General features: G+C 39.3%; 2 protein-coding genes across 2 annotated transcripts in view; one reads left to right on the top strand and one right to left on the bottom strand.

Annotated features, from left to right (window-relative positions):
* The window catches only part of fam102aa (family with sequence similarity 102 member Aa), a 38,419-nt gene extending 35,540 nt beyond the window's left edge, over nucleotides 1–2,879 (bottom strand). Inside the window, exons 1-2 of the mRNA XM_044332486.1 lie at nucleotides 2,752–2,879; nucleotides 2,348–2,659 (exon numbers count right to left, since the gene is read on the bottom strand). Of these exons, the coding sequence (XP_044188421.1) occupies nucleotides 2,348–2,490 (143 nt within the window). The 5' untranslated portion in view covers nucleotides 2,491–2,659; nucleotides 2,752–2,879. The remainder of the gene's footprint in view (nucleotides 1–2,347; nucleotides 2,660–2,751) is intronic.
* A 4,022-nt stretch (nucleotides 2,880–6,901) lies between these two features.
* LOC122970030 (zinc finger protein 665-like) lies at nucleotides 6,902–13,682 on the top strand. The gene is made up of 5 exons (XM_044336126.1): nucleotides 6,902–7,310; nucleotides 7,466–7,531; nucleotides 8,588–9,907; nucleotides 11,282–11,458; nucleotides 11,699–13,682. Exons 1-5 carry the CDS (start codon nucleotides 7,139–7,141, stop codon nucleotides 12,871–12,873), a joined length of 2,910 nt encoding a protein of 969 aa, XP_044192061.1. The 5' UTR covers nucleotides 6,902–7,138; the 3' UTR covers nucleotides 12,874–13,682.
* Nucleotides 13,683–17,314: the final 3,632 nt, after the last annotated feature.

A 17,314-nucleotide genomic window follows, 5' to 3' on the forward strand; every position in this document is an offset into this window, starting at 1 on the left:
TATATCTCTTTAAGAGCCCTGTAGAAGTAAACTATCCAGTTTTTGCAATAAGACAGCAAACATTACAGCTGGAAACAGCTGCTGTTGCACACAAGGATGATGAAAAGTGTTGAGACTGAACCGCACATAAAACCAAAACAATGAGCTAAAAGGGGTTGAAAACACTCTGTAGAGCTGCAGAGTTGGTGATTATTGTCATTTAATCTTTTAAATATGAATTATTAAGTGTGTTAAATATTACACTACTGGTTAGAGCATCTTTAAAGAAGAGAATATGTTGTTTTTTCTTCCTACCTCACCTCAAGGTTTGAAACATTTGGAGGTTTTTAGCTGCTATTTATACAAATAAATAACTGGAAGTCACCATTGCAGGCTCTGGGAACACGGGATGAGCATTTTCTAAGTTTTCTATATAGAAGAAACAAACTGTAGTTCTTTGGCTCCACCGGTGAGATTACATCAGCCTCTCAGAAGTTTTTGTGTAACTAAAACTCTCCATCTGCTCTTTTCTTGCTGATGAAAGGTAAGACAACGATAACAAGCGCTGATGAGAAACCCACTTGAGATTAACATGATCTGTCAGCGTGTGTTTACTTTCCTTCAGCTCGACCCTCGCGTACAGACGAACTGCGCCAGGACGATGCTTACGTGAGAACAGGGAGGACAAGCGCATACGAAGAGGATGATCTGCTTTAACTCCCACGTACTTGTCTGTCAGCTCGGGGATTTGAAGTATAATAGGTCTGTATGGACTCGAGGTACCGACTGGGTTTGAAACGCCTCGATAAAAGGAAGAAAAAAGGAGTTGATTAAGGTGTTCTGACACCAAACATGGATTCAGTTTCCTCTTGTTTATCACCAGACACTCTGAGATGACTCAAGCGCTAGAAGTGGGGCATCCTTTACGTAACCGAGTCCAAATCGAAATCAGGCCCATCCTTTCATGTGAAAAATGGGTTAGTGGTGGTGCAGAGACTCTCTGCCAATAAAACACTTAGCCAGATAACAATATAATGCCTTGTGTTGTTTTACAAGTTGAGGTTAGTTTAGTGGGTCAGAGTCTCTAAGAGAGAGTAGCAGACAAGAGAAAAGAGCAAGGCTGTCTTTGTGCTTCAGTTCAGGTTTGAAAAGGAAGGAGCTGAAATGACGTACGGAGGGTAAAAAGTGTCAAAATAAGCTTCGTGTGATGTTTGCCCACTTATTTAGGACACAGTGAGCATCCAGAGGTACTTTTAACACTCATAAACATGCCATGAGATTAGAGAAATCTGCTAAAATAAGCTCAACTTTCACTTTACAACAGCACGACACATTCATTTGTAACACAAGTGACATTTGGGAAACTGTGTTTTCATGCTGCAACCTGGTTTTTCACATCCGTCATGAGGTTTTGAAGGTCAGACTGACTCTCAGACTCTCCATCTAAGCTCGTTAACAAGTGTAAAACAGTGGAACAGACATCTGATGTGTGTTTAAAGGTCATATAATCTCATCTGGAGAATCAAATACAAGGAGGGGGATATGAGATGAAAGTTGTTGATGTTATCGATGTCTGATGAGGAAAATCTGGACATGAATGAGGAGATGAAAAGTCCGGAAACCAGTCTAGTTCATCAGATTCTAATGTTATTTAAACAGAAACCACAACATAAAAAAACATTGAGTTTAAGACAGTTTAAAGCTGTGAAAGTGTAAGCAGTGTGTGCTGGTTGGAGAGGTTTTGTTGTGTTTAGTCTGGTCGTCCAGCTGAGGTGCCAGTTTAGATACACAGACACTTAACACGGCAACACCCTGTGTTTAAATCTGACTCAGAGAAAAACCAAAAGTCTTTCATTATCCAGCTGGAGCTGATCTGGCTAAAAAGTTGGTGCAATGCAATCCTGAAATACTTAAAACTGCAATGTAGCAGCTTTAAAACCCTAATGATGCAATATTAATCCTACTGCAAATTCTGCAATGATGCATCAGCAAAGCATTTAGTCCTTGGAGGACTTTTATGAAACTAATGAAGTAAAAAAAAACATAAGAAATCTCATACAATCACTGCAATATTACTATATTTAGCATAAAAAACATGTTATATAGAAGTTTGAGTATCATACAGAATATTATAGTCATAACATAGCGGATGGAAAACTTCATGAATCATAAAAAAGGTCAACAAAACTCACTACATAGCTCCATTAATGCTCTTTAAGGTCCTATAGGTGCTTTAAAGTGACTTAAGTTGAGGGACATAATTTCCAAACTGCATTAAATTGAAAGAAAAACGCTCTAAAATACATCTTAAATATATTTTGCATGCATGAAGTGATGTTTGTGGGTGTTTAATTTCTTTTTTTTTTACCTGGTAGAAGAAGCGACAAAGTCTCCATCCAGCAGCCGCAGCTTGCAGAACAAAACTCCGTTGACAAAAGGCACAGCGGTCAGCTCCTCCAGGGTCAGATGCGTCTGAAACTTGAATTTCTTCTTTTTCACGAAGAAAGCCATTGTTTTACTGTCTCCACTCGCATAAAAACACGACCAAAACTAACTAAAGAGCGAAGTAAACACTTATTTTTAAAAAAACCCTGGCTAAATGAAAAGTCCCTACGACTGTTGTTTTAATTCGTGTTTTCATGCGAAGTCCGCTTCTTCAGACATGATTCAGCACAGAAATCTGGAAACAAATCAGGGAGTTCGGTTAAAAATATGCGTTGAAACGGAGAGAAAATGTTCACGTTTGTGGTTTGAAAGTGACAAAGAACCAACCTGGAGACATCTCGGGTCCTGTGAGTTTCGTCAGCAGCGGTTCAACAACATAAAATGACAGAAAAAGACACTTCACGTCTTCTTGTCTCGGTACCGAGAGGAGGAACTTTACAGCGGCGGCATTACGTCAAGCTAGCGGAAAAAGTGTAAGATGACTTCCGGGTTTTCTCTTTACAAAATAAAGGCGAATCCACATAAATTTACAGAAAGAGGAAAGAAAAGTGTAAATACATGTCAAATACAGTAATAAAAATATTTGACTGATTTAACGTTTGCAGGAAAAGTTAAACAAATAGAGCAGGAATAGGTATATATGATCTTTTTCTTAGAAATGACACTTTGAGCAAACAAAAAAACCCCAAAAAAGTAAAATTAATTAATTGATTAGAAATGTCCTTTGTAATAGATGGTATTAACTCCTGTAAGGTACATTTAAAAGTGCAATATATGATATTCAGCCTCACTAGATGCAAACAACTATTTGCTATGTAAAGATGGAGTAATGGCAGTAATCTGTGTCCTCCCCGCATGTAAAATTAAAAGACTTTATTTAAGACTTTCTTTTTTCTAATGTTCTCCTTGTTAATATAAAATTTCTAATGATGACAGTTGTTCACAATCAGTCCTTCAGACTGGTTTGGATATAGAAGGCTAACCTTCAGCAAAATTAAATTAAACCAAAGGCTACCTGAACATTTTGAAAGTGTATTTGAACTAGTTATACTGATTTAAAGTGTCTGATTTTCCTTTTTAGACATTTTAAGATAAATTGTAAACTTTTTTTTTTTTTTTTTTTTTAAAAACATTACTTACTAGAACACCAACACAAATAGATTACAGGATGAAACGAGAACTGGTCAGAGTTCAAAGTTAGAGTTATACAGTTTAAAAATATTTTGATTTAGAAAAGTTTTTTTCTAAAATTTTCTAGATAAGTTTATGGATTTTATTTTTAAAGGCAAATAGTCGAACTTCCGGTATTTTACTGGCTAACTCTTGTTATCTTGACCTTACTCTTTGGACTTCCATTCACTGCCAGTGATCTGCAGCCTCGGAGACGAGAAACAGCGCCGCCGTGTGGTGACTTTCCGAACATACTAACGTTGTCTTCATTGTCTGTAAAGTGTAAAGTTAAAACTCTCACCATCAAAAAAAGCATTTCAGATGTGTTCTATTGATTTGAAGTGAGATCAAAATTAATGTTTTAGTGGAAATGGAGCAGCAGCTGACATTGAGTTTCTTTGCAACAACAGCATGAAGAAGCGTATTACAGCTTTAGTTGAACATAAAAATCAGTCCGGTTTGCCATCAGATGTTAATAAGGCCTGAAAACTCTCCACCCAACATAAATAACATCTTAGGCATTTATCACTTTATTTGATCGTACACATGCACCTAAATTGTAATGACAATATTTCCGACGTCCCCTGAAGGCGACAAATACACCTTGCGTTCATGTTGTTGCAAAGAGTAATCTTAAAATTTTATATTTTTTTATTGCAACTTAAAACCACTAATAACATCAAAAACATATCAACAAAGCAAAATAAACCGTATTACAATATTCATTTAAATGATATGGAATTAAGTGGAATTACAGTATGTCTGTAGGCTAATCAGCATAATAATACTGATATAATAATAATGTTTTTAGTTTGTAACATTCATATAATTATATTTATATGACATTTGAAGGTTTGCTATGATCAGAAAATGTACTTTCTATAATGAGAGGAAGAAAAATGCATAACAGCACTAATGCAAACAAGGGCTTGTGTTCAGCCAACAGACAGCAGCAGAGTACTGGAGTAAAGGATCAATGAAGGCAGACACTGTATTGATATATCTGATGTCTCAGTCTAAAGAAGATACAGACAATTACTTGTGGACGAAGACTTTGTGCTTACAACACAAATTATTATGTTTTGACAGCTTGTCAAATGAAAAGAATGAGTGTGTACATTCATCCATCTTTTTTAAAAAGCAGATCAGAACATTTTGATTTCTGTAGACCACACTTTGCCTGCAGAAACTTTGTTTATTGGGTTTCCAATCAAATAACAGATGAATAGCATATTGAGCTTCAATTCAGATATTGTCATTATAACAGAGAGCATTTAGAAGACAAGAGAGAAAGAAACAAAATCAGACAACAACAAAAAAACAAAACAAAACTGGTCACCTATGAGAAATAAATAGTTGTGTAGTTACATGGAAAATATAAAAGTAAATATCTATATGTGTGTTCTCATACATTCATACATTTACACATGTGTAGTGGAGTAGTAAATCTCATTTTTTGCATCTTAAAGTATAAAATATCTGTAATCCAAGCGTGATGAGTAGGTAGAGCAGATTTCTACCTGACAAGAATCAGGCGTCCAGTTACAAAAGCTATAAAGTTTTTCATATGATTTGATATTACAGGCGTGAAGTTGACTCCAAATAAGAATAAAGAAGATGGTTTGACGAAGACACAGATAATTTGTGAAATTGTATTGAATACTTTCAACTAAGAGTTGAAAGAGAGCATATCCAAAACATGGATATAGGAAGCTGAAGATTGACGACATCCATCACAGACAGGATCAATCTGCAGAATACTCTGGAAAAATTAAAGGACAGTTTCACAATTGAGAGTGCCAGGTGGTTCCTGGACCTGGTCTGACTAGTGGTGGCACGCCCATGGCTGGTGCCAGATCTGCTCACAGCTCTCGCGCCCGATTCTGAGATGACACCTCATGGTCTGAAAGTTGAGACGGTGAGACCGAGCAGCTTGGGTCTCCAGGCCGCGGTGGTCTCTACGATTTAGAACGCCCCTGCCTCGTCCACCTCTAGGGTTTACATGGCACATCTGCAGGTGTTTGCGGACTGATGCAAGGCCACAGACCTCGATCCACATTCCTGCCCCCTACAGGGTATTTTACATTTCCTGCAGGGCTTATCCGATAATCGTCATGCTGCTTCCACTTTGTGGGTGTTTGCAGCTGCGATTATGGCAGACCACAATGGTCCAAATCAATGTGGTCTGGCTAGAAGCCATCCACTGGGATAGCAAGAGGCCTGCAGGCTGAGGCCCCTCTTGACGCTTCGTTCCTCAATCGGACCTTCAAATGGTGCTGGACAGCTTAGTGGGTCGGCATTTTGGGCCTCTGGTTCGGATGGACCTAGAGGTAATGTAACCCTCTTGGCATCAGCCAAGAGGGCGGGAAACCTGTGCACCTCATCTTTGCAGCCCTCTTGTATGTGGATCAGTGACAATAGGGGGTTGGTGGAGCTACCTCCAAATCCGTCCTTCTGACCTAAGGTCATCACCTCCTCATTCAGGTTGAAGGTCGGTTGCCTGAGGGCCCCCCCCCGCCTCCTCATGCCAACAGGGATGAGGAATATCTTCACAACCTGTGCCCCATGCGTGTGATCTGCTATGTTGAGCACCTCTGTCTGAGCAGCGAGTCGTTCACTGCATCTGTGATACGATCCGCAGAAGTTATAAGGCGGCGGGTCACCCTCCCCCCCAGCGGGTCTGAGAGTGCACTCCACCAGGGGCATCATGTCCCCTATGGCGCTTTTCAGGGGTGTCTCAGTGAGGACATCCATTTGGCCACATCTTGGTATTCCACCTCAACCTATCTCAGGGACTTGACTGCTGGTTCGGTATCTCATTCAGTGCTTGGTGCACTGTCTCGGGGGACCTCATCTGAGCTTTTTGGTAAGTGCCCAGCATATTTCTGGCTTATTGCAGTCTGGTGCGAGGCCCTCAGGCAGGCAGTGTTGGACTGCTGTATGTTTTGGTTGTGTGTGTGTTCAGGCCCAGCTGGGAGTACATCTCATCCGTAACGGCCTTCACCTTATAGGTTTTAACCAATAACGAAGCCTGTCAGAGGGCGAAACACGTACCTGGATGTAACTCCAGTTCTATGAGTACATGCATGGCCCTCTAACTTCAGACCCAGCTGGTCCCAGTTGTCGTTGCTGAGTTTCAAAGGGGGGCGAGCAGCGGGTGCGCTGGGTCTTTATGGCGGGAGGGTGCAGCGCGGTAGCTGCCTCCTGATTGGGCGGTGAGTGCAAAGCTCCAGGTGCCGAGGTGGAGCCTCACAGGGTAAACCAATAGCGAAGCTCGTTAAAAGGCTACGCCTGTACTACTTCTACTGTTCATCCCATGGATGTGTGAAGAGAACAGACCCCTGCTGATGAGATTCAGGGCTCAAACTCCTAATACAATGCAAAAAAAGCGGAAACGGAACAAAATACTACCTCATTCCACTGACGGAACTTAACAGCGTGACACCGAGCGGAAGTAAAGGCTAATCGCGTATCTATCGAATTAGCTGGAAGACAACGGCGTAGTCGTAGCGCAGTTAAATGTTTAACGTGTAATTAAACAAGAATGTCTTCAGTTCAGTGTTTGAGAGAGTTGATGAACCAGCGACTAACTGCTGCTGCTGAAGAAATATTCGCAGTTTTTCAAAAAACTATCGTCGAGTTCGAGGAAGAGATCGACCGTCAGCGCAAACTGCTGGATATCGTTTGGAAACCAGAAATACGGTTACACAGAACAGGTCTGTAAAACCTTAATGATCTTTAAAAAAAACAGTTTAATTTGACTAATATGAGATCTTATTGTCTCAGATCCAGACTTGTATTTATTTGGTCAGATCTCCGTCTTTCTGTCACGACATCAGTAACACATTTGTGATGTGTTTTGTTCCTCCAGAGCTTCCACAGCGGCATGTATGTAAGGAGCAGAAGATTCTCCCTGAAATAAATGCACACAGAATAGGTTTGTAAAGGCTTATTATTCTAATACTATAAAACAAAGGAGTTAGCTTTATATACCATCACAGCAGTTAAAAGATGTACAATAACAGTCAAAAGTTTGGTCACACCTACTCATTCAAAGGTTTTCTTTATTATTGCTATTTTCTACATTGTAGAACCATATCGAAGACATCAAAACTGTGAAATAACACATAAGAAATGATATGGTAAACAAACAAATATCTTTCATACTTAAGGCCATATCTTAACCAGCTTCATGAAGTCGTCACCTGGATGGTTTTCAATCAACAGATAAGCTTCGTCAAAAGTTAACTGGTGGAAATTCTTGCCTTCAAAATGTGTTTGGGACCATCAAGATGTGTTGGTATACAGTAAATAGCCCTATTTGACTACTGTAGGAATCCATATTATGGCAAGAACTGTTTAACTAAGTAAAGAGAAAGAAACCACTACTGAAGGAGACAATAATAAGACTAGAGTTGTTTAGACCAAGAAACACAAGGAATGGATATTAGACCAGTGGAAATCTCTTTTTTTTTTTTTTTTTTTTTTTTTACTCAAGGCACATTTAACTAGCATGGCTATCTGCAGCGACACACCGTCCCACCTGGTTTGTGCTCAGTGGGGCCCTCATGACAACACATCTCCTGGCTAATATAAGTGACTATTTGACCAAGAAGGAGAGTGATGGAGTACTGCATCAGATGACCTTGTCTCCACAATCGAGATGGTTTGGGATGAGTTGGACTGCAGAGTCAAAGGAAAAGCAGCCGACAAGTTCTCAGCATGTGTGGGAAATCCTTCAAGACTGTTGAAAAAACATTCTGATGAAGCTGGTTGAGAGAATGCCAAGAGTGTGCAAAAGCTGTGATCAAAGTACAAGGTGGCCACTTTGTGTTGTCTTCAGTATTGTTCGACGATGTAGAAAACAGTCACAAAATAAAAAAAAACCTTAAACGAGTAGGTGTACCCAAACTATGACTGGTACTGTACTTGTAATTATTTCCTTGGATGTCTGCATCTTTTCTTCAACCTCTCTCCTTTTTTCTCCCTCCAGAGCTCCCACAGCAGCATGTCTGTAAGGAGGAGGAGATTCCTGCTGACCAGCAGCTCTGTAACCAGGAGAGGAACACCAGTCTGGACCGGGAGGACCCAGAGCCTCCACAGATTAAAGAGGAACAGGAGGAACTCTGCACCAGTCTGGAGGAAGAGCAGCTGGTACTGCAGCAGGAAACTAAAACCTTTATGTTGACTCCTACTTATGGGGAAAGTGGCAACAGTGAAGATCAGACTCTGGACTTGAGTCCTGATGAAGCTCCGAGTGCAGCAAAGAAAGAGCATGTTGTCAGCATCTCTGTGGTACCAGAACCAAACAGTGACGACCAGCTGCTCTCTCACAACTCTCATGTAACTGAGAGCCGAGATCACAAAGGAGACAAACATGAAAACTCAGGAACAACCAGAAATGAAGAGACAAAACCACAGAAGAGACTTAACAAAAGCAAAAATATCACTAACAATCAAGACAACACTACCACGTTAAAGATTCACAGTAATACCGTCACAGGGAAAACGTCCTTAAAATGTGACACTTGCGGGAAATCTTTTAAGCACAAGTACAGTCTACATGCACATCTGAGAGTCCACACAGGTGAGAAACCTTACGTTTGCAATACATGTGAGAAAAGATTTAGTTCAACATCAGCATTGAAAGCTCATTTAACAATCCACACAAGTGAGAAGCCACATTTTTGCAGAACCTGCGGGAAAAGATTCTCGAACGAATCAGAGTTGAAAAGTCATAGTCGAATCCACAAAGATGAGAAGCAGTATTCTTGCAAAACATGCGGGAAACGTTTCAAGTTTAGTAACGGATTGTCGATCCACATGAGAATCCACACAGGTGAGAAGCCGTACCTTTGCAACACCTGCGGGAAACACTTCCGTCACGTGCAAGCGTTGAAAGAGCATCTTAGGATACACACAGGTGAGAGGCCGTATTCTTGCAAAACTTGTGGGAACAACTTCCGTCACTTGTCAGGATTGAAAAACCATGTGAGAATCCACACGGGTGAGAAGCTGTGTCCTTGCAAAATATGTGGGAAAAGTTTAAGGTCTAGTAGCGGGATGTTGTACCACATGAGGACCCACACTGTTGAGAGGCCGTACGTCTGCAACACCTGTGGGAAAAGATACCGTCAGATGGCGGATTTGAAAACGCACATGAGTATCCACACAGGTGAGAAGCCGTTTACTTGCACGTTGTGTGTGAGAGCTTTTAGACTTCCTGGTAATTTGACGGTCCACATGAGGAGAGTCCACAAGAGTGAAAAAACATACGTTCCTTTAGTAGATAGATGTCCCTCAGGTTCACACTAATGTTGGCAGAACTGGTTTCAGATACTCTGCACCTTTTTAAAAGGAATCAACTTCAAACTGCCTTCAAAACTTGAGTCTTTCATTCCTCTTGGAGATTTTAAAGCTTTATTATCTGATGTTTTTTTATGATTCTTGTAACCATTTTTATTAATTTTTTATTGATTGTATAGCTGTGTTGTTTCTGTCTGCTTGATTGTGTTCTTGTCTTATGAATGTTTCTTGATCTCGGATCGAAGAGAAAGAGATCTTAATGAGACTGCCTGATTAAAATAAAAAATATGTATATGAGACAACTCATCAATTGTTGGTCAACCTTGATGCTTATTGGCTTAAAAACACGTTTAATTGTATCTGGAACTAAAAAAACACATTTTCATTGTTGGAACTTAACAGTGGGAGGAAGGTAGCATACCAGCAAGTTAATGTTCCTGTAAGGAAGCCAGGGAAAGATGCAAGTAACCCATCAAATTATAGGCCAGTTGCCCTAACGTTGCATATATGTAAACTTATGGAAAGCATGGTAAACGAAAGGTTAATGTATTACGTAGAGAATCAACAGCAAAGAGCAGGGTGACAGATTGGATTTAGGAGAGGCAGGGGTACTTTGGATTCAGTATTATGTCTAGAAGATGAGGTAAGGAAGGCACAAGTTAATAAAGAAAAAGTCTCTGCAAAGTCCCCAAAATGACAATGACATCACATCACATTCAGTTGATAACAAACATTGACTCTTTAGTTTAAAAACATTTGTAACATATATACAAAAGATTTATAAAATGATAACCTGCTATTCAATTTTCTTTCACACGGCTCACATAGGCGTCAGAGGAAACGAAAAAGTGGACAAACTGGCTAAACAAGCTCGTAGGAAAGGAAACATAGACATCTGTATCAAACTATCCAAACCAGAGGGAAAGGGGATTGTATGGAAAAAAAATAACAACAGAGAATATCAACAGTATTGAGATCAGGAGACAGGAAAGTAGGCAGTGTAAGATACAGGGGAGCATGTTATCCCCAACTGCAATAGATATACTTCAGAGAGGGAGGACATGATGGAGGAAATGTAAAGATTAGAGATGAGAGGAAGAGAATTAAAGAGCATACTGGAGCGGGGTGAAAGTAAACAGGGCAGAAGATAAATGTTTCATCAACTTCCTGAGGGAAACAGGACTGCTGGAAAAACACTGTAGCAGCTGACGGACTCCGGAAGATGGCAGTAATGCAACTACATGGAGACTAGATGCCTTTAAACACCACAGAAGAAGAAGAAGAACGCGGAAGTAAACAACACAGAAGCTTGTCGCTTGATGTCTTGTGTTTGGGAAGAAGTTCCTCAGCAGGACAATGACACATCTCACGAATAATTAAGCAACAATGCCTTCAATTCAGTGTTTGAGACAGGAAATCAATGAACGACTAACTGCTGCTGCTGAAGAAATATTCGCAGTTTTTCAAAAAACTATCGTCGATTATGAGGAGGAGATCTACCGTCAGCGCAGACTGCTGGATATCCTTCTAAAACCAGAAATAAAGTTACACAGAACAGGTTTGTAAAGGCTTAATAATTTAAAACTAGAAACAGGGGAGTCAGCTTCATATGCCATGTACAGTAACAGTCAAAAGTTTGGACAGAACAACTCATTCAAAGGTTTTTCTCTATTTATACTATATTCTACACTGTAGAACAACACTGAAGACAACTATAAAATAACACATATAGAATAATGTACTTATGTTGCTCCGGTTGCATTTTTTCTTCACCCTTTCTCCCTTTTTGTCCCTCCAGAGCTCCTGCAGCAGCATGTCTGCAAGGAGGAGGAGGAGGTTCCTGCTGCTGCAGATCCTCCACAGATTAAAGAGGAACAGGAGGAACTGTGCACCAGTCTGGAGGGAGAGCAGCTGGTACTGCAGCAGGAGACTGAAACCTTTATGTTGACTCCTACTTGTGGGGAAAGTGGCAAAAGTGAAAATCAGACTCTGGACTTGAGTCCTGATGAAACTCAGAGTGCAGCAGAGAAAGAGCACGTTGTCAGCATCTCTGTGGTACCAGAAACAAACAGTGACGACCAGCTGCTCTCTCACAACTCTCATGTAGCTGAGAGCCGAGATCACAAAGGAGACAAACATGAAGACTCAGGATCAACTAGAAATGAAGAGACAAAACCACAGAAGGGACATGACAGAAGCAAAAGTCAAACTAACAATGTTTGCAACTCCACCAAAATTCACTTAAACACCTACACAGGTCAGAAGTCTTTAATATGTGACACTTGCGGGAAGTCTTTCAAAGAGAGGTACAAATTAAATCTACACTTGAGAGTACACACAGGTGAGAAGCCGCACCTCTGCAACACCTGCGGGAAAAGATTTAGTGACTTGTCAGCGTCAAAAAGACATATGTTGATACACACCGGTGAGAAACCGTATTCTTGCAAAACATGTGGGAAAGATTTCAGACTTCACAACGTCTTGAAAAGCCACATGAGAACCCACACAGGTGAAAAGCCGTACCTCTGCAACACCTGCGGGAAAAGCCTAAGTGATCTGTCGGGATTAAAAAAGCACATGAGAATACACACAGGTGAGAAGCCGTACCTTTGTAACACCTGTGGGAAAACCTTCGGTGACACGTCGGATATGAAAAGGCACATGAGAATCCACACAGGCGAGAAGCCGTACCTCTGCAACACCTGCGGGAAAAACTTCCGTCACATGTCAGCGTTGAAAAAGCACATGAGAATCCACACGGGTGAGAAGCCGTATCCATGCAAAACATGCGGGAAAGATTTCAGGTCTAGTAGCGGGTTGTTGGTCCACATGAAGACCCACGCTGGTGAAAAGCCGTATCTCTGCAACACCTGTGGGAAAAGATACTCTCAACTGCCAGATTTGAAAACGCACATGAGAATCCACGCTGGAGAGAAGCCGTTTAATTGTACGAATGTGTGGGAGAACTTTTAGACTTTTTGGTGACTTGACAGCTCGCATGAGGAGAGTCCACAAGAGTGAAAAACACCTGACAGAAAAGATGTACGACGGTCTGAAGTGGTGAAGCAGTGTTTCCCCTGTAGTTGCACAGGCCTGGTGGGCCACCGGGCCAAAGAAATCTTTTCTTTAATGCCAAAAATAACACTAAATATCCATTCATTTGGAAATCAATAATCATTTGTGTCTGTTCTAATACGTGAGTCAACCTCTGTGTCGTTGCCAGGGAAACCCTTGACGCAATGTGAGTGCCTCGTCTCTTTAGGGTTTATTCGTACCACCGGGCCCAAAAAATATTGTAGGGGAAACAGTGTGAAACATATTATATTGCATACAGGGAACTAAGATGAATACAGGTTTGCAGTAGTTACATCTTTGTGATTGAACTGATTATGGATTTACATAAACAAAGGTCACAATATCTCAGTGTAACGAAGTCGTACATTTCCAACCGTGCCATCAATTTTGAAACAGTCATAATATCCCAAATCTTGGAAGAATCCAAGAGTGCACAGTAGTGGCTGTGAAACTGATGGTGTGATTTATGTTTTAACTGTTTTTATACACAACCTCAGTTATATGAGTGGATTTTAAATTCTCTGGTGATGTTCAGTCAGTAATGTTTTCACCCGACTAGACTAGAGTCCTTTTTTTTGTTTGCAGAATTTATATTTTATTTTTTTAAGTTGGTTGGATTTTATACAACTTTTGTTGCTTGGGGCTTCAGATGTGACACAAAGTTTTCAGAGTCTTGTTCATAATAAAAAATAAATAAATAAAAAGCTGGAACCCGTTTCTAACAATCTTCTTTGGGAGTACAAGTTTAGACTAAAGTTACAACACACACAGTAAATTATACATATATATATATATATATATATATATATATAACAATCCAACTGCTGGGTCAGTTGGATTGTGAAATGTTGCTTTAAATTCAACAACAATGTCTTCAGTTCAGTGTTTGAGAGAGTTAATCAGCGAGCAACTAACTGCTGCTGCTGAAGAAATATTTGCAGTGTTTCAAAAAGGTTTATTTGAAAGGTGGAATTGCATCAACCAATAAAAAAAATCCTTATCACATATTTATGACTTCAGCATCTCATAATTATATGAAAAGATCCGAAAACTACAAGAAAAGATCTCATAATTATGAGATAGTTTTCTTGTAGTTACAAGATTGTGATCTTGTAATTATGAGAAAAGTTTAAGATGGTTATCAATCATCATCATTTGAGAAGACAAAGGCATGATACAATGGCTTTACCTGGTTTAATTAGCTTTTATTTCGTCCTTGATTTGAGACACTGTGAGATATTAATGTCACTGAATAATGTGGATGGTATCATTATTAGTTCAGACATCCTGATGGGTCTGTGTACATGAAATACAGCAGCAGTAGGAGCAGGTTGAGTCGGTCACAAAGAGCAGAATCAGACACAGTAATCTCAACAGTTCACTTTTCAATATGGAAAAAACATCCAAGCATGTAACACGTTGTTATATTATTCAGGAAATACACAGAGGAAAGGCTAGAAAAGGTTACACAATTACAGTAATTAGGATTATTACTAGAAATCAGTATAAAAAATAGTGGAAGTATAAGAGGAGGGCAGACGACGGCTGTGTGGTTTTTTTGAAGACCAGAAGGTGTCAGTAAAACTCCAAAGAAGAAGAAGGAAGCATCAGTGAGTGACGCATATAACCGGAGGGATTATGTAGGCGTACTTGAGACAAACAATGACTCATAGAATGACAATATTATAAGCACTACATCAACATTTATACGTTGTTGAGAATAAATAAAAGCGAATTAAATCAGGTCATCATGCCTCTGTCTTCTCAAATAATGATTGATAACCACCTTTAACTTTCCTCATAATAACAGAAAAGATCTCATAATTATGAGATCTTTTCTTGTAATTTTGAGGTATTTTCTCATAATTATGAGATAAAGCCTCAGATTATTTATTCATTGGTGAATGACATGTGCTTCTGTAGCTTTATATCCCACTGCAGTGATTAAAATATGTACACTGACAGTCAAAGGTTTGGACAAATTACTCTTTATTTTTACTATTGTAGAACAATACTGAGGTCATCAAACCAGTGGGAAACAGTTCTGTCAGATGTTTACGTTGAAAAGACACATAAGAATTCATACAGATGAGGTTTCATGACATGAGGGAGAGCATGTTGTCAGCATGTCAGCTAAAAGCTCCGTGATACCAGAACCAAACCGTGACGAGCAGCTGCTCTCTCACAACTCTCATGTAGCCGAGAGCAAAGATCACAAATGAGACACAGACACAGAGACTCAGGATGGACTAGAAATGAAGAGATAAAACCGCAAAATAGACACTGATAACAGTTAATGTATGTAACCGTGCTATGTCAAAGATTCACCTGAATACTCACACGGGTCAAAAGTCCAAATTGAATGAACATACAGTACGAGAGCCGACACAGATGAGAGGCCATATAATTGCAAAATATGTGGGTGAGATTTCTGTGTTAAAGGTGACTCGATAATCCGCATTAGAAGAGTCCACACAGATGAGAAGCCAAATAACTGCAACACCTGTAGGGAGAGATTCTACCTGAATAGAAAAGACATAAGATACGATTTCATTCAAGCAGGTTTTGTTCAACTCAAATGTTGTTTGTTTCTCCTTCAAACGACTTTACTACTCATATTTCTGTTTTTTCAGGACACCAATGAGTATTTCAGAATCACTTTTAGAGCTGGTGTTTCAAGTTAAACAAGGAAATAAACTCCACATGCAAATATATGCTTTAAAACAAAAAAGAAAAGGTTGGTACAGTGTTGATTATATTATTGTATACAGCAGACTCTCTGGTTTGTTAAATAAGAAATAAAAAGTTACATCTTGACAAATGTATCATGTTGACTCTGCACGTTGGATCTAATCTCCAGTTTTAAGAAGAAGAAGAATTTATCTCTGATCTAATGCATAAAAGAGGTCTTTAAAAATACAAAAAACTGTTTTTCAAGAGCACTAATAAAATGATTTTACCACATTTTTCAACACTAACTTTCTTTCTAAGATATGATTCATTCTTAGACTTTGATTTGGCAATTAAGACACACCTTACAATGAATAACAGATATAATTATATACATTTTAATAAAACAGATTGAATATAACTGACATAATAATATGTTTTTGGACCAAAGTTTCATGTCAATGAATAAAGTCTGGTAGTAACACTGACTATGAGCATTCTGGCTTGAAAATGATCAGATTTAAACATAATAATAATAATAATTAATTTGAATTCAAAGCACCTTTCAGGTTACTCAAGCTCACCTTACAGAGAAAAGACAATAAACACAGCAAAAGAATATTAATAAACAGCAACTTAGATGAAAATAAAAACAGCAGACATGAAAAAATAAAATTCTAACTGATAAAACAAAAACCAAACCAGAAAAACAGCCCCAAAGTAAATAAAAGGACAGGTTCACAATTAGCCTTCTGCCTTTAAACAACAGTCAGGTGTCCATATGAACAGTGAAAGAGGTTTTCCTCGCTGTAATCATTCCTCCTGTTCATACTGGATATTAAAAGATCCTTCAAATGTGCTTTCAATGTAAGTGATGGAGGCCGAAATCCACAGTGTGTCCACACAGTCATTTAAAAGTTGATGTGAAGCTTCTATTCAGCTTCATCAGTCTGAGTTAGTCATATCAAGTGGATATCTGACACATTTACAGTCTTTTTAGCATCAAATTTCCTCTTTGTGTTTCCTCAGACAGTGTTTCCTTGTTGAGCTGCAGGTGGAAGTATAGTAACAAAAAGAGGGACTTTGGCACTAAAAAGACTGTAACGTTGAAAGATATCTACTTGATTTGACAGCTGAAGCTTCATATTAGCTTCAGATAAACTTTTAAATACATTTTTTGCACAGAAGTGCATTATGAAGGGATCTTCTAATGGCCAGTATGAACAGGAGGAATGATTACAGCAAGAGAAACATGTTTCAATGTTTATTTTAGCTCCTGACTGTTGTTATAAGACAGATAAGAAAAGGTGCAAACTCATGCTTTAACACAAAAGCATGCGTATAGATTTCTTTCTCTTTATCTCCACATGCTTTTTGGCCGTCGTGTATTATCTGCCTACAGGTTCAGTCCAGAACTTCAAAAACCTGCATGGAAACTTCCTTTATAAGTTCAAGTTAAACCAACTTGAAGGAAACAGACCAATAAGTAAATTAGTGAAGACTGCATCAGTACCAAGAAGACACAGAACTTTGCTCTGGCTGACAGTTAATCCACACGCAAAGGTGTGTGTGAGTGCGTGTGTGTGTGTGTTGTATGTAAACCCAGACAGGATCAGCTGATGGCCTCGGGGCTTCTTGCAGGTCTTGGCGTTCCTTCAGTGCTTTTTTT

Source organism: Thunnus albacares, chromosome 2, assembly GCF_914725855.1.
Source record: "Thunnus albacares chromosome 2, fThuAlb1.1, whole genome shotgun sequence".
NCBI classification, from domain to species: domain Eukaryota; kingdom Metazoa; phylum Chordata; class Actinopteri; order Scombriformes; family Scombridae; genus Thunnus; species Thunnus albacares.

Excerpts from the sequence above, each read along its gene's own strand:
- LOC122970030 (XM_044336126.1), top strand. The coding sequence starts at position 7,139 with ATGTCTTCAGTTCAGTGTTTGAGAGAGTTGATGAACCAGCGACTAACT. Across the intron at positions 7,532-8,587 it reads AATAAATGCACACAGAATAG|AGCTCCCACAGCAGCATGTC; the intron begins GTTTGTAAAGGC and ends TTCTCCCTCCAG. Across the intron at positions 11,459-11,698 it reads AATAAAGTTACACAGAACAG|AGCTCCTGCAGCAGCATGTC; the intron begins GTTTGTAAAGGC and ends TTGTCCCTCCAG.